Below are 27,831 nucleotides of genomic sequence, written 5' to 3'. Positions count from 1 at the left end.
AGTGTGAGTAAAGACAATTATAATGTTACAAAAGATGTATGTTAAAAAATAAATAAAATGCTGTTTTTTATTTATTTATCATAGTCCTACATTTTTTTTTTGGGTTTTCACAAAAATAAAAAGCAGCACAACTGTTTTCAGCGTTAATATTCATAATAATAAGGAATGTTTATTGAGCATTAAATCAGCATATTAGAATGTTTTCTGAAGGCACATGTGACAATGAAGACTTGAGTAATTGCTGTACCTTCAGCTTTTCTATCACAGGAAAAAAACGCATTATAAAATATATTAATATACTTTTTATCAAATAAAACATTTTCATAAACATTAACAAATCTTACCAACATCAAAACCTTTAAAAGGTAGTGTATACTGTATGTGAATAAAGTGGGTCATGGGAATCTCACCTGCATGTGTTGTGTGGATTTCTGATGCCAAATTCAATTGAACAAATAGCAAACAGCCTCAGCACTGTGAGCAGATATTCCATGTTCTGTATTTGTGCAGCTGCAAAAAGGAGGAAGAAATTAGGTTTGAGGAAATGGTTTTCTCACCACTGGAAACATATGGGTATTGCTTGCAGGTGATACACACTTTATTATTTAAGGTGTCTGCTATTTTGAGATAAAATACTACTTTCTGTTCAATAAAAAGGCATTTTATTAAATTAAATCTATTAATATCTTTGTTGTCAATTACAAAGATGAAGTCAAGTCATGCATGAAGCCTATTCTGACCAAATGTTTATATTGAAACATAAAATAACCTTTGTGACCTTTTTTGTACTTTACAGCACCTCACTACATTGCCACTGCTGTCTCAAGTACAACACATTGTGTTTGTGCATTAGTCTGTGTGTATTTGTTCTGTATGTGCCTATGATGCCAGTCTGGCTCATGGCTGACACTCAAAGGTTAAACTTTCCTAAGCCTAACTCATCTCCTTAATATGGTGTCTTTGTGAGATTTTGGACACACACATACAAACACTCGCGTGCAAACACAGACACTGCCAAAGGATGTGAAAGCTTGTTCTATTTGAACTGCTAAATCTGATGAAATGAAGCAGATCACAGAATTGCTAACTACTGTTTGACCCCCATGAACCCTGTTTTACAACATAGCTTGTCCTTAAGTGCTGTTTAAACATGACCAGATCCTGAAATGAAAGTCTGTGACAAAAATATCCATTAGGCTCCTCAGTGTATATAAAGCAATTCACAGGACTAGACCAGCAACAGCTTGCTCCTGATCATTAAGTTGCTTTGGATACCATGTCTGCTAAATAGATAAACTGTTTTGAAGTTACACATTGATACATATTTAATATGTGTTAATATTAATTCATATTCACATTATTTTATATGTATACATTCAAATACATGTACTAATCAAAATGTAATCATCGCTTGAATCTAGCTTGTGTTCACTAATTAGAAGTACAAAACGAGGACTTGTAGAAAAGAATGTCGGAGTATTTTTAATGTAAGCCAAGGGGAGACTGGTTTTCCTTTGCTAAAGTAAGAAAACGTAGTTTCTTCTGATCCTCTAAACAAAGGTTGGTTTTCATGAGACTCAACGGCGGATGAGCCTGACCTCAGATTAAAGTGATTATTACATTTTGAATATGGATATTTTTCTTACAAAAATTCATCAAGTTGCTACAGGGGACTTTGTTCACCCCTAGGAGCTGTGTGAGACACTTTTTTTATGGAAGGGTGCTTTTTATCTCACTTCTTTTGGACTGAAGCAATGCGACACCCGCTGACTGCAACGATAGAGCTTGAAAGATCAAAGTCAATTTGTAATATAACTCTGGATTGGATTAATCTGAAAGAAGAAAGTTATATACACCTAGGATGCCTGAGTCAAATGCAGCCTGATTTTCATTTTTGGGTGGACTAACCCTTTAAGCTATTTCAACCTGTTTTCTCGCATTATACACACCCTCAAACATGCTTTGTACCAAAAAAGTTGACTTCATTTTATTGCTTCTTGATTGAATAAGTTCCTTTGTGAAAAGGATTGCTCACAATGTCTATTGTTTTCTTTTATGAATGATCTCTGAGGACTGTGAGTCAGAGAAAGGTTGTTGGGTTCACTTGTTCAGGACCAGAGCGATATTTAATAAATATTCTAGACTGCTAGCCTAAAGAGAATGTATGGTCAATAGTGTGAGTAGTATGGTGGCAATCACTCAACCGCTGAAGCACCACTTAGACTGAAAAGACTTCTGGGAAATGACTGTAGTTCTCGTGGCTTAACCAACAAAGCAGTGCTTTCGTGGAAATCAGCTTCTTATTTATATAGCTTGTTTTGAGTCAAAATAGCTTGTTTTTAAGGTTGTTTTATCTCTAAATGGTAGTGTGCTAGACACAGTTCACAGTGTACCAAACAAGAGAGTGGCACTTTACAGTCACTATCTCTTACCATGACCAGATTTGTTCTCACCACTTTATGAAACATCTCGCAGCAGAAATGTATTTAACTCCACTAGAATTTATTATTTTTATTGTTTTTCTGAATGGCCTTTGCAGTCGTTCTCAATCTCCATTGAACTACAGAGTAGATTCGGACCAAAAACCTCTCTTACAAAAACTATACTGATCACTGATTTATATGTATTAATAATAGCAGTTGCTTCTCCATGTACAGTACGAGTTAAGTTACCAAATTATGTTATATAATGATTTTTACAGTTAAAATTTAACATAATATATAATAATGTACTACTAAACCTGCTTTTTGATATCTCTCACCTGTGGAAGATGTTCCCTCATTATGGAATGCATATTTCTCAGCAGCACTTATATATATATAAAATGACATGAAAAGTGATGTGAAGTCTGTGATTTCTGCAGTCTGTTTGTTTGAGTGGCCCAAGGGAACATAAATTGACTCAACCCATAACTTGAGTCACCTGTTTGAAACTTCTTTGAAAAGCCATTGTTTTTCAGTTCTACTTGAAATTCTAACGAGCTGAAATTCTGTTTAATGCATTTGAAAACAAAGTGACATGCTTGTGTTTTATTAGAAAATAAAAACAAAAAATGCTCCTGTTAGTTTGACCCTCACCTACAAACTTGACATTGTACATTTTCATTTTGCTATTTATTAAGTAGCTCATACTAAATTTGCTTAAAGTTAACTTTAAGTTCTTATGCAATGTCAAATTTTTCGACATTTTGTAGTTCAGCTAACCTTCAAAATAGAGTTTGTCTGACAAAATTGAGGTTGGATGTTTTACAGTATATGCAAGAATTGTATCTGGTAAGTGTGTGTATGTGTGTGCACGCATGTTCATTGGTCAGTATCAGCTACTGGCTGTGGACAGCAGACTCTTCCTCTCGGTTGTTACATCTTTCATCACTCCAAATCTGGTTTGGCAGAGTGAGAACCACTAATATGCTTCCGTATGGCACTGAAACCAAAAATCACAAGCAGATCTGGAAACTTCATGATAATGCTGACCAGCTTAAAATTGCAGTGCCAGCATCTGTGTGTGTGCAGTGATAACAGAAAACATGTGTGAAAGTAGCTAAAAAAAGATAGTGTGTTTGTGAGTAGGGGACACTTGTGCATTCCTTGTGGAAAAATTAGATAAACTATTTGAAAGGTTTTGTGTTAAGCTTGTGTGTTGAGTCTTCTCAGGTTGATCAAGATCACTTAGTCCTCACTAAGACATTTGGTGCAGAATAATCACCACCCTTTCTCATCAATATTGCCACTTAGCAGCATGATCACAGCAAATCATGTCTTGTTAAAATATTTTCTTATGTAATATATCATTGTATATTTATTATGTATACATTTGTGAAGGAATGTTCACCCAAAAGTAAAAAAAATTATGAAAATGTTCTCACCCTCATGCCATCCAAGATAAAGATAAGTTAATTTCTAACGTGTGAACAACAGAACTGCATAGCATTGTCTATTTTGTGGAATTTGTGTTGAATATTTATGACTGCCTGTGCAGTTGCCATGCTTGATATTGTTGCATCTGCTGTTTTGCTTTGTGACCCATAAGCCCTTGAGATGGAATAATCTACCTTTGTGCTTTTGATTAGTATAAGACTTGCAAAGAACGTATACAATGCATTCTGTGTTCAATAATGTGTACACAATGTGTGTGTAATTGCTGGTTGGAAACTTGGAATAGATGTTTTAGCTCTATTTGATGGTTTTGTAAATGGCAAATAGTTTTGCAGGAAGTCATCAGTATTCCCTTTGGTGAATGTTGCATAATATTAGCACAAACAAAATGATTTCAAGAATTGACCAACTATCTCACCATCGACACTCTAGGAGTTTTTTGTGTCAATTTGCAAGTAAGAGTTGTCTACAAATAGAATGGGTACTGAAGTAACTTAAAACCACAACAGCTGTTTGAACTTACACCAAAGCTTGTTTGAGTTAGATGTATGTATATACCTTTAATAACCTAAAGTGTTTCACATCTAATACCATAACTTAAATGTCACCTTGAAATTTGTTTTTAGAGGTTATTTGTGAATACTTCTATTTGCTGAGGGAAAAGGGATTATTAGGCGGACATGTGAGACAGACAGGGACGTTTGGCTGTGTGTGGCTCTAATACACACAGCTGTTTCTTTACTCTGCTGCATTCTGCTTATCTTTCAAAGCACCAGGAGAGAGAAAGATCAGGACTGAACTTTGGCCCTAAATAGAGCAATTAGCCTTTATTTTAAAACCCTTATGTGCTCACATGCACACAAATCTCAGTTGAATTGCTCTTTTGTTGAAGTGATTGTTCGTGTTAATGGCTGTCACACTCAGTTTAAGCAGTTAGCTGTTAAAACAGGAGTATATCCAGAGTCAAAACCACTTTCATTTGGGTAGTATAATGTATTCAAGTTGATGCAGTCATAATAAATAATATATTTCACTTGACTAAAACCGGTTCATTTCGATTTTTAGGTTGCATGTTCAGTATTTGAATTTTCCGTCAACATGTGGTTATTTATTTACAAACAGCTACGATTTGTGCTGCGCTACACTTCAAAACAACGCTTATGTAACAGTGCCTGTTCACCTTAAATCCCCCCCCGCCCCATCCTGTCCCTCTGCTGGTGTATGGTAACACGCATACCGCCAGCGCAGCTATGCTGTTCTCCTCTAATACGCTGAGTGAGTGTGATGACGGCAGACTTAAGCTCAGACGAAGCACAACATTGGATTAAATGTGGTTTATGGTTGCAGACAAATCAAGATTAGACGTTTTTTATTATTAATTGATTGATTAGATCTGGATATGGCCTGTAGCTGATTTTAAGGTCATTTTGTTGGTTTGGTTTGTGCCATACACTGTACCACAGCTGCAGTGACCTTGCCAGACTTTACTGCATTGTTATTTGTGACCTACTTTCTTAGTGTCGGTGTGTGTGCTGAACAATTCTCAGTGTGTCAGTATCCATTTGGGACTGTTTGTCTATGTCTAAACACCTGAAAGTAGATAGGTAATGTATATTAAACAATAGCAGGCATACACATTCCACATGATAGTGCAAGTTAATCTGTGATAGGACTAGATGTTATGATACCAATAAGTCTTGAAAACTGTTTATATTTGAGCAATTTTAACCACTAATATATAGTGTTTATATATATATATAAATATAATATAATATAATAAGAAATATTTCTTGTTTTACTTTAAAGGGGTCATATGATACTACAAGCTGTTTGGGAAAAGATAAGATCCCTAAAGCTGCAATGACTAAAGTCTTAAACCCAAAGAGATATGCTTTATAAAAGTTGAGACTTGTCCACACGCTCCTAAAATGCCTTGTTTAAACACGCCCCCACATGTCTACGTCATGATGTGGGAAGATTTGCTTAACACTGCCCAAATGTTCACGTATAGAAAGAATGCATAACTTTGATTCTCGCTGTCATATTGTTGCTGCCCCCTTGTTGTGGAGACGCTATGTGTTTCGTTGTGAAAGTGAAACTACTTTGTTTGGTCTTCCAAAACAGGATACGACTAGAAATCAGTGGTTAAGTTGTATTTACAACACTGTTCCAGAACAGTTCAAACCAAATATTCAGATATGTGCTGTGCATTTTACGAAGGCCGAGGACTGTTTCCTGGGAGAGTAGCCTACAATGCCGGTGTTCTGACAAATAATGCAGACTCACAGTCTGTAAGTATGTTTTCATATTTAAATGATTTGCCACTGATGATTCCAACGTGAATTTTGAGCAATGTTGAGTTGTGCTTGTCGTTTGTTGTTTCTCCGATCACAAATGCAGACATGATTTTATGTTTACACTCATGCAACACACCGCATAAAAAGACAGTATAAGTCATTATAATCCGTAATTATGTGCCCACTGCATGCTACCAATGCCTCGTTTGCAAGGTTTTCTTCTTTTTTTTTTTTCGCGCTGGCTGGGACACGGCATCACAGTATGGCAAGGGGCATAACATTTCCATCGCACACTTGAGGTATTTGGCCAATCACAACGCACTGGAAAGCTGGCCAATCAGAGCACACCTCGCTTTTCAGAATCATGAGCTTTGTAAAAAAATAAATGCTTCAGAAAGGCAAAGCATTTTACAGTATGTGGAAAATTATTTGTATTTTTATGTTTTAGTCATATGACCCCTTTAAGTTTTGTATTTTTTTATTGAAAACTGTAATATTTCACAATATAACTGGTTTTCTGTATTTTACTGTATGCTCAAATAAATACAGTTTTGATGAGCATAACTGATTTATTTCAAAAAGTAAAAAAAAAGAATAAATAAATCTGGTAATACTTTATTTAGTAACACTTCATTTTAAGGACCATACTCACTATTATCTTGTTGCTTATTAGCATGCATATTACTGGCATAGTGGCTGTGTATGAGTACTTATAAAGCACATGTTAATGCCTTGTTCTTTATTTTAGATCCCTTAATCCTACCCCATACCTAAACTTAACAATTAACTAACATCCTTACTATTAATAAGCCAACAAACTTTCGAATGGTTATCTGTTTATTTGTGTAGGAAATACTGCCATAGCAGGAGAGATACACCAGGACAGGGGGATAATTAATCTGATCATATTTAATGGGCGTATTTAATCTGATCTAGAGCTGAGGTAGATGACCCAGACATGCAAAATCAGAGGGAAACCAAGGGCAGTGTAATTAGATTAAAATGAATATTTGCCTTGCCTCCCTTTGTGTGTGAGCAAGGTAGTGTGCGTGAGGTTTGCAGGTGCTTTGAATATTTAGCTTCGTTGGTCTGTGTTTGACCATTGTACATATTTATAAAATTATTGATTTTATGCTTTAAAAAATTCCCATACCAAATTCACACCATTGGTTGAGCTAAGTGTCAAATAGAAAGAACAGTTTTCAAAGCACCACAGTCCCATTGTGTTAACACTTTTCATAAGCTCAACAAATTACTTAAAGTTTTCTCTGCAAATTAAACTGAATGAAAGGGATTTGATATACAGATGCATTAATCGTATTAGCTATTTTCAGTCTTTCCATAAACACATCTCTCTTCTCATGAAGTCTTTAGTAAATGCTCAATTATGTATGACCATGCTGCTATGTTTTTTGGAGATATCACGCTAGTGTTTAGCATGGCCCTCCTAATTGCAGATGTACTGTGAAATTTTGTTCTCATGAGATCATTGCTGTTAAAATGTGGGTCGTGTTCAGATGTGATTTATTTATCAAAATATCAAAACGAGGATGGCATGTTATGTTCAAGAGATCAAAGGTACATGGACCACTGCCAGCCTCAAGTGAGTGAGTGAGTGAAGGGACATTCAGCCAAGTATGGTGACCCATACTCAGAATTTGTGCTCTGCATTTAACCCATCCGAAATGCACACACACAGAGCAGTGAACACACACACACACACTGTGAGCACATACCCGGAGCAGTGGGCAGCCATTTATGCTGCAGCGCCTGGGGAGCAGTTGGGGGTTCGATGCCTTGCTCAAGGGCACCTAAGTCGTGGTATTGAAGGTGGAGAGAGAGCTGTTCATGCACTACCCCCACCCACAATTCCGTCCGGCCCGAGACTAGAACCCACAACCCTCCAACCCACAACCCTTCAACCCTCTAACCATTAGGCCACGACTTCCCCAAAAAGTGGGGGGTGCTTCTGCAAAATGTGAAGCAAGTGATCTTATGAACACCAAGCATGCTGTTAAAAGGAGTCTTTGAAAGAACGAGGGTAAGCTTTTTAGCATGGGTTGATGTCAAGACAGTGCCATGCATTGAAGAAGAGACCCAAGCCATATCTAGTAATATCATAGAGACTTGCAGGTGAGCTCTTTTGATATTGTCTAACATGTAACCATCTACAAATGACTTAGCAACCACCTAGATAAGTCAAAAGTCAAAAATATTTACATTTCAGTAACTATAGCTCTTCATCGCTCTCAATTTCTTGCTTTTTAAATATGTCAACTGGATGTGTCTGAGACTGAAAGCATTGTTCAAGAGTGTAGGACTGGCAAAGAGAGAATCTTGTATGTATAATCATTAAAAAGTCATGTGTGGCTTGTCTATGACTCATCTAATGCAGGCTACCAGCATCACTTAAGTTCACACAAGCATCCAGGGGAGGTCCACATCACATAAAATCACACACACATAGAGTGGGGCAAACAACCTTTGAAGGAAGCTGCTCTTCCGTTTAAGTGAAAGAGCGGAAGACAGAATACACACAATTTTGCATATGGTTGTAATTCTCTCATTTGTGTTGGAAGCATTGTGATGCTCAGATTCACAGCAAGAGACTGTGTTCAATTATGTGTTTTTTTGTGTGTATTTAGTGTTTTTCCAAGCTATATGTACAAGCCCTCAAGAACACTTTACATTTTCTAACATGCTCTTATTTGCTGGGACACTAACAAACTGACTATATTTAGTGCCATAAACACATAAATATGAATTAGATAGTATTGGTTATGCTTTTTGCATAGTATAGTAATGAGAAGTTCATCTCGCTCCATTATTTCCAGATTATAGTGGTGTGTTGATGCAGTTGGTACATTTATCCAAACTATAGCCAGGCAAATTTTATGCAAAGTCCAGAGAGTAATGATTCCGACAAACAGGTTTTGGAGGTTAAGTGAAGTGAAGTGACATACAGCCAAGTATGGTGACCCATACTCAGAATTCGTGCTCTGCATTTAACCCATCCAAAGTGCACACACACAGAGCAGTGAACACACACACACACCACGAATACACACCCGGAGCAGTGGGCAGCCATTTATTATCAGTCGTGGTATTGCTGGCCCGAGACTTGAACACACAACCTTAGGGTTAGTAGTCAAACTCATATGACTTCCCCACAAAATAGACTTAAAGAACAAGTTCCTAGATTATTATGAGCATCTGGTGTGTTTTCACAGAACTGTTGGTTGTAGAAGTTTGCCAGCAATTGTACTAATAGGAAGAATTTTTTAAATAGAGAGTGAGAGAAAGAAAGCCTTTACTAACAGTGAACACCTAATGTGGATGAATATAGGCTGCAGAGAGGAGAGTTGATGAATTGAAGATGGGATGCTTTCTCAGTGAGAAGTAGCCAAACTAATGGCCTCAAAGTCAAGTTTTTTCTAAAGAAATTTAGTGGAACTAGATTAAGACTTTTAAGACATCTTTTGCAGCTCATTATTATTTATCTGTCTCTGAGTTTGTTAATTTTTTTTTTACTCTATGGGACACATTGCATACACTGCATTATTGACTGTTAATTCATGGTGCATCTTATATGAGTACTAAGTGTTCATTTGAAGTTGTGTTTTATTGTATTGTTGTATATTAATTTGTGTTCCGAAGATGAACAAAGGTCTAACGGGCTTTGGAATGACATGAGGATGCTTAATTAATAGCAGAATTTTCATTTTTGGAAAAATTATTCCTTTAAGATGTGCTTACTTTCGGGTTTGTATGATGGATCTTTAAATTTACCTTGTGGTGTATGGTTAAACTGACTTTTTTTTTCCTCTCTGTAGGTAAAGCACTCTGTGATAGTGCGAATGGGGGAGACTATGGATTACCATCCCCTGGTCCTGCCTTCAAGGAAGTCTGGCAAGTAAAAGTTTGGCCTAAAGGTCTGGGCCAAGCCAAGAACCTAGTTGGCATCTACCGGCTCTGCCTGACTGAAAAGACAGTCAACTTTGTCAAGTTGAACTCTGATGCAGCTGCTGTTGTGCTCCAGCTGATGAATGTGAGGCGTTGTGGTCATTCTGAAAACTTCTTCTTCGTGGAGGTGGGTCGCTCTGCAGTAACTGGCCCTGGAGAGTTTTGGATGCAAGTGGAAGACTCTGTGGTAGCACAGAATATGCATGAGACTCTGCTGGAAGCCATGAAGGCTCTGAGTGAGGAGTTTCGCCAACGTAGCAAGTCTCAGTCAGCTGCCGCCGGAGCGGGAGGTGGCACCACTTCATCAAATCCAATTAGTGTTCCATCTCGACGCCATCATCCCAATCCTCCACCCAGTCAGGTTGGATTCACAAGACGTCCACGGACCGAACCACCTGGGACTACCGGAGGATGTAATAGCACTTCTCCAACTTCTCGCTACAGTTTTCCCAGAACTCAAACATCCAATGATGGGGGAAAAGTTGATGATGGAGGTGGTGCAACAACTGGAGGGAATGCAACATTTTCGAATCCCACGACTAATGGGTCATGTTCTAATACCCCTATACTAAGATCAACATCCGTTCGTGCACCAACCCCGGTCAAAGCACAGCATGCACTAATGAGATCCATCTCAACCCCTGCTCCTTCAACTGCACCAAGCCTACCTTCTGGATCTGAGTTTTGTGCAATAGGAACTGGGACAAGCAGCAGTGGTGGGATTGGTAATGGTAGCATGTACAGTCGAATGCCTCCCCGACAGCCCTCTGTCTCTGGTTCTCTTAGTGACTATGGTTCCTCAGATGAATATGGTTCCAGCCCTGGAGAGCATTCACTGCTAACCCCAACAATGCAGGCAGAGTCTGCTGGCAGCTCAGGTGGGCATTCTGTTGGGGATGTAGCATCCAACTACATCCTAATGGGTCAGAGAGGAGCATCCAAACCTCAGCCAGGCCAAAATGCATTACCCCAAACCAGGAGAGTTCTGAGGCGCTCCTCTAGCAGAGAAGGTGAAGCGGAGGGCAGGATAATGAGCAAGCGGGCCTCCCTGCCACCCATGGCCTTAGAGAGACATGCACCACACCGTAGAGCTGGTGAAGAAGCTGTTGAAGAGGATGACTATGCAATTATGACTCACACAATCACCAGCCGAGAATCCTTTCAATCAAAGCAGGATTCTGGAGCAGCAGCAAGAGCAACAGGCTACTTGGAAGTAGCTGCGGAGCCTAAAGGTGATGCTGGTAGTGGTGAAACAGGTGTCCCTTATGTCATTGGAGTAGCTAATGGAGCAATGGATAATGGCTACATGTCCATGTTGCCAGGAGTTACAGCTCCCCCAGTATCCCTTTTTCATTCCCTCTCAGTAACAATTTCAGATCCAGACTCAAAATCTGCTGATGATTACATGGCCATGACCCCCAATAATAGCATTTCACCCCCACGGCAGATCCGTCCACCACCTTCTGGCACAGATGGCTATATGATGATGTCTCCCAATAGTAGCTGTTCACCAGACCAACGAGGGGTCCCTACTGTCTGGATTGGCAGCAGCAGTGCTGATAGCCGAACTGGCAGTGACTACATGAATATGTCACCTATCAGCGCCCGCTCTGCCAGTAGTACTCCGCCACCAGCTGAGCACCACACTCCATCTGATCTGCATTCTCAGCAGCCTCCACCTAAGATGGTATATTCCTACTATTCTCTACCCCGCTCCTACAAACATAATTCTTCAACACACTTTGGGGAAGGGCCAGGAAGAGGGAAGCATTTGGTTAATGGTGATAGAGGTCTGGGTGGAGGAAGGGGGCTTATTAATAGCAAGGCTAAGCATCAGGAACCCCCTGTTGGCCGACATCTGTCCCTCTCATCATCCTCATACTCCTCCAGTTCTGCTAGCAGTGAGAGCCTAGGTGAAGGTGAAGAAAAGACTGTCAAAATAACAGGAGGAGCAGCAACAAGTACTACTGCAAAGGATGTTGAGCAAGGATCCTTGCAGCAAAGGCAAGGGTTTGGAAGGGTAAAGCAAGGACATCCTGTTCAGAGGGGCAGGCCTGTTAGTCTGTTTGTGGATGTCTCTAAAGCCAACACTTTACCCAGAGTCCGTGAGACACCCCTTCCTCCTGAGCCTAAGAGCCCTGGGGAGTATGTCAGTATTGAGTTCAAGGGTGAGAGGAACCTAAAGGCAGGAGGTAATGGAACCAGTGGATTTCGGCAAGATGCTTCTCTTCCACCCAGTACCCACCGCAACTTACCCAGGCCTATTTCTTGTGTCACTGGATTCTTGCCTTTCTCGCATAGCTCCTCAACCCCTATCCCTCCATCAACTGCCTCTGAGTATGTCAATATGGAGCTAGGAGTTTCACCATCCCCTTCACCCATCTCCCTCACATCACTTGGATTTCCACCATTTCCCACCCCTCCTGTCACACCTGCAGCAGCCCCTAAAGCTTATGATGAGCACAGATCGACAGTTCTAAATTACGATGATGAAGAGAGTGGGATGGGACATAGAAAAACCATGCATGTATCAGTACCACATCCAGGAGACTCACCCCCAGCCTGTGGTGACTACACAAAGATGGCCTTTAGCCTGAACTTAGGCAGCACATTAAATTGTACATCACCAAAAGCCACTTTGCCAGACCAGCCTGAGTCAGTAGCTCCAGCCCTAGGTTTGGGACTAGGACTAGACTTTCCACTTGCCAAAATCCCAAACCCAGATCATGGGGCTAAAGTTATCAGAGCAGATCCTCAAGGTCGTCGACGCCACTGCTCTGAAACGTTCCAAGCTCCTTCCTCACTTCTTTCTTGCCCTGATCACACCCAAGTTACAGCCCGTCGGCATGGTTTTGAGGCTATGCTTTGGGGGAACAGTGGCTCAGCAGACATCTCATCTCAGTACATCAATCCTGGACTACCCAGTCTATCTGTTTCACAGACATCCTCCATGGAACAGGGTCTCAATTACATAGACTTGGACCTGGCTAACAAGGAAAGCTCCCATACTGCCACAGATGGGCAAGCAACTGTCCACACACCTGTTGCCCGTATCCTTTCCTCTGTGCTGGGTGGAGGACCAGCAGGGGGCTCTGTAGGAACTGGTGTTTCAGGTGGTAGTGCTTCAAACCTCAACATGTACGCTAGCATTGACTTCTACAAGTCAGAGGAGTTACGGACACACCAAGGTGGCAGCAAAGATGGTACAGGTAAGATCAACTCATCTCTAAATGAGTTTTAGTCTAAAAAGTACTCCTGAATGAAGTTTGAAAATGAAGTTTTATTAATATCTTCAGCAAACTGAACATATTGTATCTCATAAAACTGAGTGCATAAGTACTCCTTTTGCATCCTCTGTTTATAAATTGCTTGCAGAAAAGATCCATCTTATTTTTTATTCAGCACTGCTCTTCATAATATTTCATAGGATATTTTTCCCAAGACAAATAATACAACAAATTTTAATTTTACACAACCTACTTGTTTAAAAGTACACTCCTTGGTTTTTAGTGAACAAATGTTTTCATTTTTTACTTTTTAAATAATAATAAAAAACTTTTCGAAAAATGCTATTTTAATCTTTTATTTTTTATTAATTAAATACATCTTGCAGATTCTGCAAGGGGTATGCAATCTCATATGTGCAACTATAATATATTATCACCCCATTAATGCTCTTATTAAGGTGATAGAATTGTGCCTGTTTTCTTGTGTGGCTGATTTTACACTGTTTTTAATTCTGCTTTAGTTCCACTTTAATCAACAACACACTGATGATGCACTGGAAACAGAGTACAGTCTGTTCCATAACAAAACTTTATGAGGCCATGGTTTTGTTCTTTATTCATATCCACCTGGTGCCTCTAGATACAAGAGCCACCTGTCTGCCAGGCATTACAATGCCAACAATACTGATCAGAGACCCATGGAAAGTTCCCTTTCACAAATCTCATAACCAGTGGTTTTGTCTACTGCTTCTTTCATTCCCTGGGATCCTAAATTTGATTTACCGTTTTAAATGTATTTTAGAACTTTCCAGTGTTTATCTTTGAGCTTAAACATTAAAGCATCCTCAATAGTTATGTATATAGAAGGGTTACAATGACAGGGCAAATGGCTAAATACAGTCTTTTCATTCAGTTTGAGTTACCGTCTTTTTGAGTTCCCTCTGTATGCTTTTAAATTCACATATTGGTTTGTGGCTAGATTTGGGATTGCCATACAGTGATGGGGAAGTTTGCATAAATTGTCTTTTTATACAAATAGTGACAGAGCAGGCTAACCACATATGTCTAAAGCTTCATGTTCAGTTTATGTTATGCAAGAAAACGGTGACTCTTGTGGAAAAAGAGAAAGCTTAAAGTGGTTGTTTGTAGAAATCTCTGATTTGACTATCGTTCTCTTATTTTCTTGCTAAATTGTTGATGGCCCAGATTTTGAGCCTGCTTTTAAATCAAATGATAAGATTATCACAAGAGTGTAGAGTTGAATTGAAAACTAGCCTAGAGAATGAAGAGAGAAAGATATGGGCTTATTTTTGCAGCATTAAGTGGTTGAGCAAGTCTTTTGCATTAAGTGGACAGCATGGCATCGGCACTGGGGGGGAATGCGGCGAGCTGGCTGTGAATGTTGAGAAGGGGCCAGCACTGCGCTGGCCCAACGTGGTCTCAACCCGCAAACCCCCCTTCTCTGCATGTAATAAATGATCCTTTTGTTCGTGGCTTTCCTCCCTGGCTGCGGTGTGTGTGTTTGTGTGTCTGTGCCCTTGCGTGTGCGTTTCAGCTCCAGTAGGCTTGAACTCATCGCTCCCTTGCACCGTTTTTTTCCCTTGCATTTTAATAAAACGTTTCTGTCTGAGTAGTGTAAGAGAGAAGAGACAAAACAGATTTTTGGGAGAGAATGTAGAATGGGAAGCCCCCCACCCCCCTTCAATCTGAGAAAAGATTAAAGCAAGTGAGAGGAGGAGGGAGAGAAAGTACAAGGGTGAGAAAGAGATGGCACAATGGGAGTGAAAGAGAGAAAGTGAGATGCAGACAGGCAGTATGCGAATGGCAGATGGAGAAAAGATGGGAAGAGGGAAAGTGAGAGATAGTGGAGAGGAACTTAGTCAGATCAGGTTTTCATGTTTGGTGGGAGTTGAGGAAATGGTATGAACATTTCTGGGTTCATTTGTTATGGGTTTCTGTGCTTTCGGGGAACAACGATGAAAGCAGTTTCCCTGGCTGAACTCCAGATTGGGTCTCACTGGCCACATCCAAACTCCCACTAGCAGTCAAGGGAAAGAAAATAGAGAATGAGATGAGTTAGAGGTTGCGATATTTGAAGAAATAGAAGGAAAGTTGTGGGAGAGAAAGTTAAGGGTGAAAGAAATGGCAGATGAATGCCTGAGAAATATAATGTATCTGACTTAGGATGCAATATACGTAGAAGTCTTTTTTTTGTTTGTGCATGAGAGGGAATATAACCTGCTATCAGCAAGTCAGCCACTTAATTTATGCATCTTAAAGTCTCTCAAACACACACCTACATACTCGTACACACACGCTGAGACTGTTTGAAGCTCTGGCAGGACTCCTCTTCTTGCTGTGTGGTAGTGCCACGTGTATCTCAGTCTGTCGTAGAGAGCAGTGGATTTAGACCAGCGCAGCTGCTCACACAGAGGGAGGTGTGTTAACAAGAGAGAGTGAGAAAGATCATTCATCCATATTATAACCACAAGACAACATTTACCTAAATGGAGAGTTATGGGTGAAGTGAAGCTCAGGTAATTTTTTTATCTCTTAAAACCACACACAAATGCCCATAACCACATAATACAACACAGAGACACTTCAGCAATTTTGTAATGGTCCCCTACTCTGATATTGTTGGGTAATAGTGGCTTTTTGTACTACTCGTGGGGATTTTGCTTAACTGGATCATAGTTTATATTTCCACCACCGTCTGCACACATTTCCACTCGTTTAGACACACATCTATTTATTCAAAGAATGTCATCCGTTGTGCACTCATGCGCCCTAAAACCTATACATACTTGTAAATGCTACTTTTGGACTTAATTTATGCTTTGGATTGACAAGGTGCATGCACACCCAACAACATTTGGCTATACCCATTTTGAGAGGCCCGAATATTTAAAGCAATTTTATAGGTTTAGTACACGTTAACAGCAACTGTGGTATAATGTTAATTAACACAAATGCTGTCAATTTATTGTAACTTCTTCTCTTCAGCATGTGATATTCATTTGAATAACTTATAATAACACTTTCACAAACACTGATTCTTAACACTACACACCAGACACTGATCCAGAAATCTGCCTGTATTTTTTCCTCGCAGTTCTGCATTGGAAACTGTCAGTGATACTTCAGCTAAATGTATAAATCCATGAAATGGCCAAACACAGCTGTGTTTTTCAATCTTACAACTGACTCACTCAATTCTTACCAGTATGTTTATCACTGTCAACATTTTCCAAGTTTATTTATAACATCCCATACACATGGTTTGTGTCCCTACGTATAACTGATCATCTCATCTGTAATGATTAGTTTATTATTACTGAGGGCTGTCATAATATTCAGTCTGTAAAGACTGAATCAGAGCTCCACAATCCCAGTAGTCCTGAAGGACCACATCTGGTTGCAGCTGGTTTGATAGTGGTCAGCCAGAAAGCGAACACGAGAGATGGAAAGTGTGCGTATACATGATAGAAAAGGAGATGGAAAGAAAGATATAGCGAGAGACTGAGAGGGATTAAAGTTGACAGTAGGTAATCTGTGGTTATTGGGATGGAGTAACGTATGGTCCCACAGGATTCCATGTCCCGACAAACCCTCTGGAGTTGGAGAGTGGACAAGCGAATGCGCCTGGCAGATCTTCTGGAACGCGCAGTTCCTACTGAATAATCCGAATAGGATTATATGCTACTCAAACAGCTGTAAATGTGTCTGCACTGCTGTGAAGCAAAAGCTGTTGCGCAACGGAAAGAGTATTTTATTTCATTATATACTGTATGACTGTGATTTCATTGACCTCTGTGAGGTGCCCTAGGTTTATAGTTAGTCTGATTAATTTTAGCTAAAACGTACTATATTTTGTAGCTCTAGATGTTAAGTAGCACTGGTCCGGGAGGGCAGAAAGTAGGACGGGCTTGGTAAAGTAATATTGGATGTCCTTGTAGAACAGATTTAGCTGAGAGAAATGAACAAAGGTGTCTGTTTCTGTAGAAAAGCCTACACCTGGGCTCTATAGCTGCTCTTTTGCTCAGGGCTGTGCTGATATCAGCATCTATATCCTGACAAAATATGTGTTCGTCTTAGATTTGAATACTTTGAATAGAAAGGTGAATTGGAATTTGAGTGTTGGTGTATATAACACCTATATAAAATATAACAGCTTTTAGAACTTGTATGTAAAAGTCATCATTTATTCACCCTTGTGTTGTTCCAAACCCATATGACGTTCTTTCTTCTGTGCACAACACAAAAGAGATGTTAGACAGAATGCTAGGCGCTGACAGCCTCAGTCACCAATCACTCGCATCTTTTTTCCAAAAAAAGCTGTTTGACTGAAGCTGTCATTCTGTATGACATCGTTTTTGTGGTCAGAAGTAAAGAAATTCAAAGAGGTGAGGGTAAATGAAGCCAGAACTTTATTTATTTATTTATTTATCCCTATGTTTTTAACCTTTTTGATTATATACTACCATTCAAATGTTTGGTTTTTTTTTAAGCAGTAAATTCTTTTTTTCTACATGGATGCATTAATTTAATAAAAAATGACAGTATAAAAAAGACATTTATAATGTTACAGTAAAGACTTTTTAATAAAAGAATTTTAAAAAAGAGGCAAGCATCACAACTGTTTTCAGCATTGATATGTAATTTGTAAATCAGCATAATACAATGACTTCTGAAGAATCATGTGGCACTGAAGACTGGAGTAATGATGCTGAATATTTTCCCATGCCATTAAAGGAATAAATGACATTAAATTACAAATAACATTGCATTAAATTATTTGCAGGTATTTTGTTTGTTACTACTGGTGGTGCAGAAATGACACACTTGAGATTTAAGTACTGAATTAGGTGTTTGTGTGTGTGAGTGAAGTGAAAGGTTTCAGCAAACCCAATTCAACAGACTAACATCTCCTTACAGTCCAGGTAACTGTGTGAGTGTGTGTTTCTCTATATCTGGTGGCTGCTTGTCCCGCTCTATGAATGGAGCTGTTATGTTTGGGTTTTAGTGATTAGAGACTGAACAATCTGACGAAGGATTCAGATTTATGAACTGTTGACGTGATTTACAAAACCTACAACACTGTCCCTCATCAGTCTATAGACCATCACACAGGTGTTTGTGTTTGTGTGTGTAATATCCTCAGCCATTTGCTGCAAATATTTTAATATATTAAATGCTAACTCACTTTTGCACACGTATGCACTTAGTTAACATAAAATGCCAGTGGAAAATTCTTCTAAACATTCATTAATCATAGTTCACTTCAATAGTTAATAACAAGTTGTTAAAATCAAAAGCTGCTTCTGTATTATTTAATGAACTTGAGCTAACATGAACTAATCGTTGTATATTTTATAACAAAGACTAATAACTTCTGTTCCAAATGTAGCTATTGCTCATTGTTAATGTTAGTGCATTAACTAAGGTTAACTAATGAGATCTTATTTTAAGATGTTACCTATTGGTGTTTATAATTCTTTTGTACTTTAATCTGTGTGACATTATTTACTTTATAATTTTTTTGTGTATTGCTTTATCATATTTAAATGTTCAGTTTCTTTTTCTTATAAAAAAGTTATTAAACCTGTTATACATTGTGGCTACACTTTTGTTTTTTGCAACTAAATTTCATTATCGTCATAATTCTGTGTACCGTGATAAAAGCATTAGCAATTCATCTCAACATGAAAATTTGATACTGTTGCATGCCTACTTCTGGGAAACAAGTAATTACTTCTATAGCTTCTGTAGGGTGGTACTAAATGAAGAAATATATATATGTATTGGCAAAATAGGAAAAATGTACACATCTTTGTTCCGTTTACAAAGTTTACAACCACTTAATGCATTGTTTTTCCTTCTGGAGCATCAGTGACCGTTTGAACCTAAAAAATAACATGCATTTGGTAAGATCCTTCTTATTTTAGTAAAATAATTAACATTTTGCAGATACTGCAAAGGGAATGTTACATTTTGATCACAACTGTGTGTGTGTGTTATGTTTTGTTAATTCCAGTGATGTGGTTATGTAATGATTGTCTATGTACTATTGCATCTGCTCAGACAGTGATTACGTCAAAGTCACTACTCGCTACATCTGTCAGTAATACTGACCCCGCTGCACCTGCAGCTATACCCACAATCCTTAGAGGCTAGGTGCTACGGGCCTCCCCCTGCTCCACCCTCATGACTGCTTTGTGCCTCCGCTCGTCTCTCCGGCAGGTCTGCTTAACTCGGCAGAAGTGATTGTAGAGTTGCAGTTTTTTAGCATCAGGGTGTGCAGCAGAATAAAACGAACAGGGTAGAATTTAAACCTGCACACATAGATTGTGCAAAGTGTGTGTCTGGATGCGTGCCCGGCAGTAAATGTTTTATACAAGTGCCCAGTTTACTGCACGGTTTGTGTGTGTGTGAGAGTAGCATCAGTTAGAGCCCAGGGCTACTGTCTTTTGACGCTTAATCTCCTATTGACTGCACTGAGAGAGAGGATATGAGGATATCTGTGTGTAAAGGATAAATAGACAAATCATTCCCTATTTTACACAGAGCAACAGAGGGGGAAAGGAGAGTGACATTTATACCTAAAATAATATATATGTAAGGATGTGATTGCAAAGGCTTCTAGATATGCAAGCTTTATTTTATGCATTCATGCAAAATATGTCACATTGCATTCTCAGCTATTTTCACATGGGGCGCAACAGGTTGAATAAATTGCAATATTGAACTGTTAAGAACACATCCAAATTAAATGCACAGGTTACTGAGCTCTGAGGTTTAATGCAAAAACACAATCATTTTGTGCAACAGGCCCATGTACTCGCTTGCATCAACCAATAATTCACATTTGAGTGAATGAGCGATTGAAACAAGAATCATATCATTTACCCTTACCCTGTGAGAAGATGTTCAGCTGCATATTCTTCGACTGAATATGCATTTGAAAGTCCTGTTGCACTTTACCTACATCATTTACCCATGTGATACTCATTCAGTTTTATCTCAGTAGTCCTATTGCACAGCATAGACCAAGGCCAAACAATGACTCACAACACGGACAGCAAGGAGCCAGTATTTCGATGTGGAGCCAGAGAGAAAGAACGAGAGTGTTGTCGAGTTTGATCTGCCATTTTATTGCGTCAAAGGAACAGAGATACACACGGTTGCTATAGAGACGCATATGACCATGCCTTGGTTTGTCTTCCTCTCTGACCTCACAGAGTTCTTGCCCAAGTTGTTTCAGAACATCTTGCCTATTTTTGTCCACTTTTTTTCCATTGGCAATTTTCTTCACCTTTCATCTTTCATTTTTTACATGTTCTTTTATCATCAATCTCTCTCTCTCTCTCTCTCTCTCTCTCTTTAATTTCAGTGCTTAACAAGTATTATTTCTGCTTACCTCATCTGGTCAGTAGTTCAGATTTCTCTTTGCCAATATTTTCACTGGCTTCACCACAAAATCATTTCAGTGTGTTTTTAGGAAAATCATTTTTAATTGTGTCAGAAATTAAATGCATTTATATTTTTTGTTAAACATTAACTTGCTTACAAAAACAAGTTTGTTTGTTACAAAAATATTTGTTTAAGGCTTAAGCATAATTGTCAATAAAAGCTAGAAATTATACAAACTTTGCCATGTTAATTCAACACTGATGGAATTAAATTTGACTTTTATGTTGTTAAGCTTGTGTTGTAAAAAAAGGAAACCGTTTTTATATGCATCAGAACAGATGCATTTATATATTTATCTGAATTTTAGAATAACCTTATAAGAATAATAGAAAAGCCTCATTTTTATAAAATTGTACAGCAAACTTGGCAGTTTTAATTTAACATTGATGGAGTTCAATCTAACTTTGGTAGTGTTAATTTTACTCCAGGAAATGTATATTTAAATTAGAGTTAAAACTTGTGTGTTAATTCTTGACTGCTACAAATAGAAAAACATGTATCGTAAATTTAAAATACGTGAAATATTATTGCAAGATATAGTGAATAAATCATCTGACATTTTCACATCGACCGATCATCACAATCTCAGAGAGGTGCAGTACATTTCCATTAAGTGCATGTGTGAGCGTATGTGTTGTGTGTGTGTGTGTGTGTGTGAATAATCTCTTCATCTCAGATCTGACAAGCCTCATTCCATTGAGAGTGATGGTGTCAGCTGAGACAGCCAAGACAGAACGATGGGCAGATAAGAGAAGGAAAGGAGAAATAAAGGCTCATGGGCCTGTCAGGGCTTTTTTCTCTCTCTTTCTATCTAGGCTTGATGTTATGGGTACAGAAGTGCATTGGAAGGACTATGACTGCATCTCTCTCTGAAACCTATGGGCATGTAGAAAAGTGAGCATATTTGTGTGTGTGTGTGTGTGTGTGTGTGTTTGCTGAAACTGGAGTAAACATGGTCTTCTTCAGATCTAGTTTCATAGGTTAAAGGTAATGGAAAGACCCACTCCCATTACCCATGCCATCCCATGTTAGGGTGTGTGTTCAGTGCAGTTCTGCTTTTCTTAGTTACATCTCTCTTCAGCTCATGGCATTATTCAGCAAGCACTTCTGTCGAGTTTAACACACCTAGATCTCTTACATACAGTAGATCTCTTACATTCTGTAGTTGTAGATGTAAGTATGTGAGCATTAGGGACACGTTTAAAACTGACTTGTTGGGTTGGTTGAATGAAGGACAAGAAGTGATGTAGACTAATCTCTATTAAGGAAGTCTGTATAATAATACTGTTTTTGGGTTTACATGATCCCAATCAGACGAGTTCTTCCGGTGATTTTAGATAAGGCACATTCTTGCAACAACTAGACAGAGTGCAACAGAATAGAAAACAATAAATTTAAGTATTTAACTAATATTCATTTGATACACTGCCTTAAAAATGCATAAATGGTTTCAGTGTGAATGCTCTTGCAGTAAATTTAAAGCACATGCAAGTTTTACAGTGCACACTATCTAAAAGCTACAGGAATTATACTTTAATCACCACAGTAAAAAAAAATAAAAATTCTGATGACCTATTCCAAGTTTTTATTTACACGACACTACTGGAAAATACAGATTAAAAAACAGTAATGTGAAATATTCCAAATTAAAATATATTTAAAAATGTAATGGATTTCTGTGGTCAAAGCAGAATTTTCAGCAGTCTTCAGTGTCACATGGTCCTTCAGAAAGCATTTTGATATGCAGATTAGCTGCTCAAAAACATTTCTTATTATTATCAGTTGACAAAAGGTGCTTAATATTTTTTTTGGGGGGGGTTTCCTTAAAGGGGGGGTGAAATGCTCGTTTTCACTCAATATCCTGTTAATCTTGAGTACCTATAGAGTAGTACTGCATCCTTCATAACTCCACAAAGTCTTTAGTTTTATTATATTCATAAGAGAAAGATAGTCTGTACCGATTTTTCCCGGAAAAACACGACCGGCTGGAGGCGTGACGTGTGGGCGGAGCTAAAGAATCACGAGCGCAAGTAAAACACCCAAAACAAACCATGGCTAACAGTCAGATTCAGCTGTTTATCTATGATCCAGAATCAGATCCCGAGGCTTAAACTGAACGAGAGCAGCAGCAGATACGACTTGCTCCGAGCAGGGCTCAAACCCGGGTCTCCGGCATTGGAGGCGGACGCACTAACAAGGAGGCAGAGATATTTTAAGCAGTTTTACTCACCGCCTGCGGTTCCAACACACGATCGTGACCCTTTTTCGTTGGGATTGAATCATCCTTAAGAAATAACCAATACGCAAATCCGTCGTCAAACTGGGCCTTGTTTGTAAATCAAGCATCTTCGAAATGCAGGGAACAAACACAAACACTTGCACAACTCCGTTGATGCTCTGTAAAAATAAACTCCATCCACTGGTCCCTTAATGCTGTTTCTCTTTTGGTAATCTGTGCAGGGTTGTCTTGCCCTGGCAACCAAACACACTCCTTTTGTGACATTTCGCGACACTCTCGCTCTGATCAGTGAAGTCTGTTGTGCTCTTATTGCTCTGCTATACGGGAGCGTGCGCTCTTCCGGCAGACGTGCCCTCAGGACCCATATAAGGAAATTCCGCTCCATCTAACGTCACACAGAGCCATACTTGAAAAAAACTTTCCGAAACTTGTGACAAACCGGAAGGAGTATTTTTGAAACAGAAATACTCCTTCAAACGTACAACTTAATTTTTGAAACTTTGTCCATGTTTAGCATGGGAATCCAACTCTTTAACAGTGTAAAAAACTCAGTATGCATGAAATAGCATTTCACCCCCCCTTTAATATTATTTGATTATTAGAATGTTCAAAAGAACAGCAGTTTAAATATTAAAAAGCAGTTACAATATAAAAGAAGTAGCTACTATATTTATATTTTATATTTATTTATTTTGTTACATTGTAGATGTCTTTACCATCACTTTTGTTAAATTTTATGCATACTTGCTGAATAAAAGTATATATTTCCTTTAAAAAAATAAATAAATAAATAAATAAACTTACTGACCCCAAACCTTTGAAAAGTAGTAGCGTGTGTGGGTCTGTTTTACACCATAGGTTGTTCTTCCATTAGAGGTGTTCTTGCAGGAACAAGCTGATTCAGCAGTCAATGGGATTTCAGCAGTGATCTGGAAGATCAGCTCACATACCCTTCTCTTTATATTTTCTTAATCTTGTTAAATGGCTTAAAGCATTGGTTAGACTTCCAGTCTTAGATTATTTGTGTTTGTGTGTCTGAGTGTGGGTTTAAAGGTCTATAAAAGAGCACTAATTAGATTATACTCACCTACACAATAAGTGTCATTTAAAGAAACATTACTAAAAAACATTTTTTCCTTTCTCTTCTGTATCTGGGAAGTTGTTTTATACACTATTACTCTTTTTTTACCTGAACATTAAATAAGATACATTCATTAACAATTTAATTGACTGGGCATTAATTAACTTAGCATTTATTCGGTGTCATTTAAGTGCACAGAATTAATGCTTACAGCCTCAAATGCTTAGCTAGTCTCTCAAGCTGGAAGTGCTGTTAAATCAGTGGAAGACCAGCTCGGGCTGGCTTTAAAAACCAACACAAACCAGCAAACCATCTTTCAGCAATATGGTTGGAACTATTTGTTATGAACATTAATATTCCTGTGCAGTAAGTACATTGACCCTCTTTTACATAACAGTTTTTTATGTTCTTTTGCAATGTTTGATATTGCTTAATGTTTCTAATTCTGTTTAAGAGTTCAGTTGCTCAATTCTGTCTTTGGCCATGACCGCCCTCCTCAAATGTGTGCTCACCCTCCAGGGATGGGATCTGGCTTCTCTGGACAAACACACAAATGTAAACACCAAACTCTCACTCACACGCACACACACACACACACACACTATACACTTTTCCTTGTTGTTCAATTCCACTGTTAACTAGACGTGTGTGTAAAAAGCTTTACTGGGCCTTTGGGAAACAAAACTGATTAAAGTCTGTATCTCTGATTAAAGTTTTTCCCACAGTCAGGAGTTTAGTGTGTGTGTGTGTGTGTGTGTGTGTGTGTGTGTGTGTGTGTGTGTGTATGAGAGAGAGAGAGAGAGAGAGAGTGAGAGAGAAAGAGAGAGAGAGAGACAAGAAAAGTACTAAAGTACTTTTAGTATCACAGAAGAGCATCCAAACTGATCATTTGCAATTAATTTGATAATTTAATACTTTATTATTATTGTTGTTAATAATAATAATTATTATTATTTAAATATTGAAAGATTTTAATATACAGTTCATAATATAACAAATAAAAATTTCTTATATTATTATTAAATGTATTCTAATATTAACTATTATTGTTTTTAGTAATACATATTTTTTATTTATTATATGTTGTATTATCTCTTGTATAAAATAACATTTTTATAAATAGATTTTCTTTATAAAATGCATTATATTGTTAAATATATTGTTTGTTTTTATATATTGTTAGATATTGTAGATTTTAGAATGACATTTTTAGAATGTAACATTTTAAAATGATTGAATGTTATCATAATCTTAATTATACCAATCAGAGCCACTATAATCTAACAGTATAGTATGAGTGCATGCTCATTCATGCAGATACAGTATTTGTACATTGTAGATATGTGAGACAGTTTCTGTGAGTGTAGCTGTCAAAGACTGGTTTAAGCTTGTTGGGAGCTAGGAAGAACAGACTGGGCCTCAGGGTGAATTATGTAACACTCCCATACATTCAGTTAACTAAATCAACCTGTCTCTGCCCAGCACTCCAGTCTGAAGCTGCTGTTATCTCAGTGATCTGGTTGTTTGCACAGTTTGTACTTCTCAGAGTGTCAACCTGTCAAAGACTTAAAGAGAAAGATCACCAAAAAATCTATTCTGAAGGATCATGTGTCACTAAAGACTAGTGTAATGAATGCTGAAATTTCAGCTTTGCCATCATTGAAAAAAATAGGATTTTTCAGCTATAACCAAAGCTCTTGTTTAGCTTATGTCCAAATTTAAAAATGATGGGATAACAGCTTCGGTTCAAGAGCTTACTTTTTGTGTTCCTCAGAAACAGTAACAGCAAACAGCACCTGTTTATAATGAGGGTAAGCAGATAACAACAGCATTTTCTTTTTTGCCTTAACTATCTCTCTACAGTGAAGAATGATGCTCAACCTCAATTCTTCACATCATTTTCTGTGTGTTGTTCTATATTCTCTTTCAACCCTCGCTTCTTTTCTTTGCAACTCTTTTAATCTTCCAGCTTTCTTTGTTCTCCCCATGCAGCGCTTTATCTGTTTCTGTCTCTTTTTCTCGGTTTGCTCTCTTCCTCTCTCTGGTTTGAATATGCAGTGACCGAAAGGCTTAGGAGTGACGTACAGATGTGCAAAAACATCAGCTAGCTGCTTACTTCATCATGTGCGTCAGCATTGCTCACCCCTTATTCCTTTCTGCATGTTCTCCATCTTACACCTCCCTCTGTAATTACTGTCCACGTACTTTCTAAAAATGTCTTGTTTATGTTTTTGAGTGCATGTTTAGTTTTTTTATTTATTTAAAAGGGAACAGGAAGGTTACATTTGCTAATACGCAGAAACTCACACAAACAAACACTCGCCAACACTGAAGCACACACTGTGTTTTAAACCTCCAGAGGGATAAATGGCCTTGCAGCATCTCATCATCATTAACAAGATGAGAAAAAGTGGAGATTAAATCCAGTGACCCAGGAGGCGGCACTTTGTGTGTGTGTGTGTGTATGTGCATGTGAGTGCATGTAAAAACAAATACTCAGCACTTTCACTTATTGTGTTAAATATGCCATACCTGGGCTTATTCTGCCCGGTGTGTTTTAAAAAAAAATATGATCTATGTGAGAGCCTCTTTCTTTCTGTTTTGTGAATGATGTCGGTGTCATTCATCAAGTGTGTATGTATGTCTGTGGGGGTGTGTGTGCTTATCTGTGTGTGTGTTGACAGGTTCAGTGCTGCAGGGCTTCTGACAAACTTTATGAGCTAGCCTGACAAGACAAAACTAATTATTATATAACTTCTCAGTCCCTCTCACTTTTTTAAGCTTTCTTTTTAATATCAAGCAGCCTCAAATTGTATCTTAAGCTTAGTAATAGTATCTTAGTATCTTAACTTAAGCTTATCTTAACTTAAATAGTATCTTAACTTAACCCACACTTTAAAATACTACTGTTCAAAAGTTTAAATAATAATAAATAAATAAAATTAATAATAATTGTAATAATTATTCATAATATTGCTGTATTTTTTCATCAAATTAATAAAGCATAAGGGACCCCGAACCTTTGAAAACTAGTTTATATCATTGCATTAGATTAAAAGAGCAGGACAAATGCAATTTATAAAAAAGAAAAAAGTATTTGTGTGTGTGGGTGTGTGTGGGTTTAAATATATATAATTATGGACATATTAAACAAGTTTAACAACTATATTTTATCAGAACATTTTTGTGTTAATTTGATGTACAGTATTTCATAAATCCACCAAAATGCCATTAATGCCATTTTATTTATTTAGCATTAAAGAGTTAATAATTTAGCTCTGGAAAACAAATATTGTTTGACTGCACATGGCACTTATTTTTATATTTTTTTGACTGATGAAATTAGTGTAAGTGTTGCTTTAGTGTCCAAATCCTTTTTTTTTTTTAAATAAAATTAGTTTTAGTTTTTTCTTGTACAGCAAAAAAAAAAAAAAAAAAAAACTTATCCAGCCATTCATCCATCTGTTTTCTAAGGCACTTGTCCTGCATAGGGTTGAATAGATGCTGAAGCCTATTTCATCGTCTCTAACTGTAAGCAGGGAAACACCCAGGATAGAGGCTCAGTGAAGTGGCAGAAATAAAACGGATTGTCTTGGCTGTTCATCCCTCATTTAGAGATCATTAATAAAGATTTTCCACAGCCTGTTGCCCTGTGTGCATAAGTGTTGAACAGTTC

The 27,831-nt window shown here is 38.0% G+C and overlaps 1 protein-coding gene across 3 annotated transcripts in view; it reads left to right on the top strand.

Annotated features, from left to right (window-relative positions):
• The window catches only part of LOC113052229 (insulin receptor substrate 1-B-like), a 42,076-nt gene that overhangs the window by 9,370 nt on the left and 4,875 nt on the right, over window positions 1–27,831 (top strand). The window contains exons 2-4 of one of the 3 annotated variants that reach the window (XM_026216617.1): window positions 10,006–13,344; window positions 24,610–24,710; window positions 25,930–25,966. In XM_026216617.1, the coding sequence (XP_026072402.1) occupies window positions 10,006–13,344; window positions 24,610–24,710; window positions 25,930–25,938 (3,449 nt within the window). In that variant the 3' untranslated portion in view covers window positions 25,939–25,966. The remainder of the gene's footprint in view (window positions 1–10,005; window positions 13,345–24,609; window positions 24,711–25,929; window positions 25,967–27,831) is intronic. The other 2 variants (XM_026216616.1, XM_026216619.1) reach the window with 2 other exon arrangements.

The sequence above is a fragment of the Carassius auratus genome, chromosome 32 (assembly GCF_003368295.1).
Source record: "Carassius auratus strain Wakin chromosome 32, ASM336829v1, whole genome shotgun sequence".
In the NCBI taxonomy this organism is placed as follows: domain Eukaryota; kingdom Metazoa; phylum Chordata; class Actinopteri; order Cypriniformes; family Cyprinidae; genus Carassius; species Carassius auratus.
Note: the sequence above shows the minus strand (reverse complement) of the source record. Positions and strands in the feature narration are given on the sequence as shown.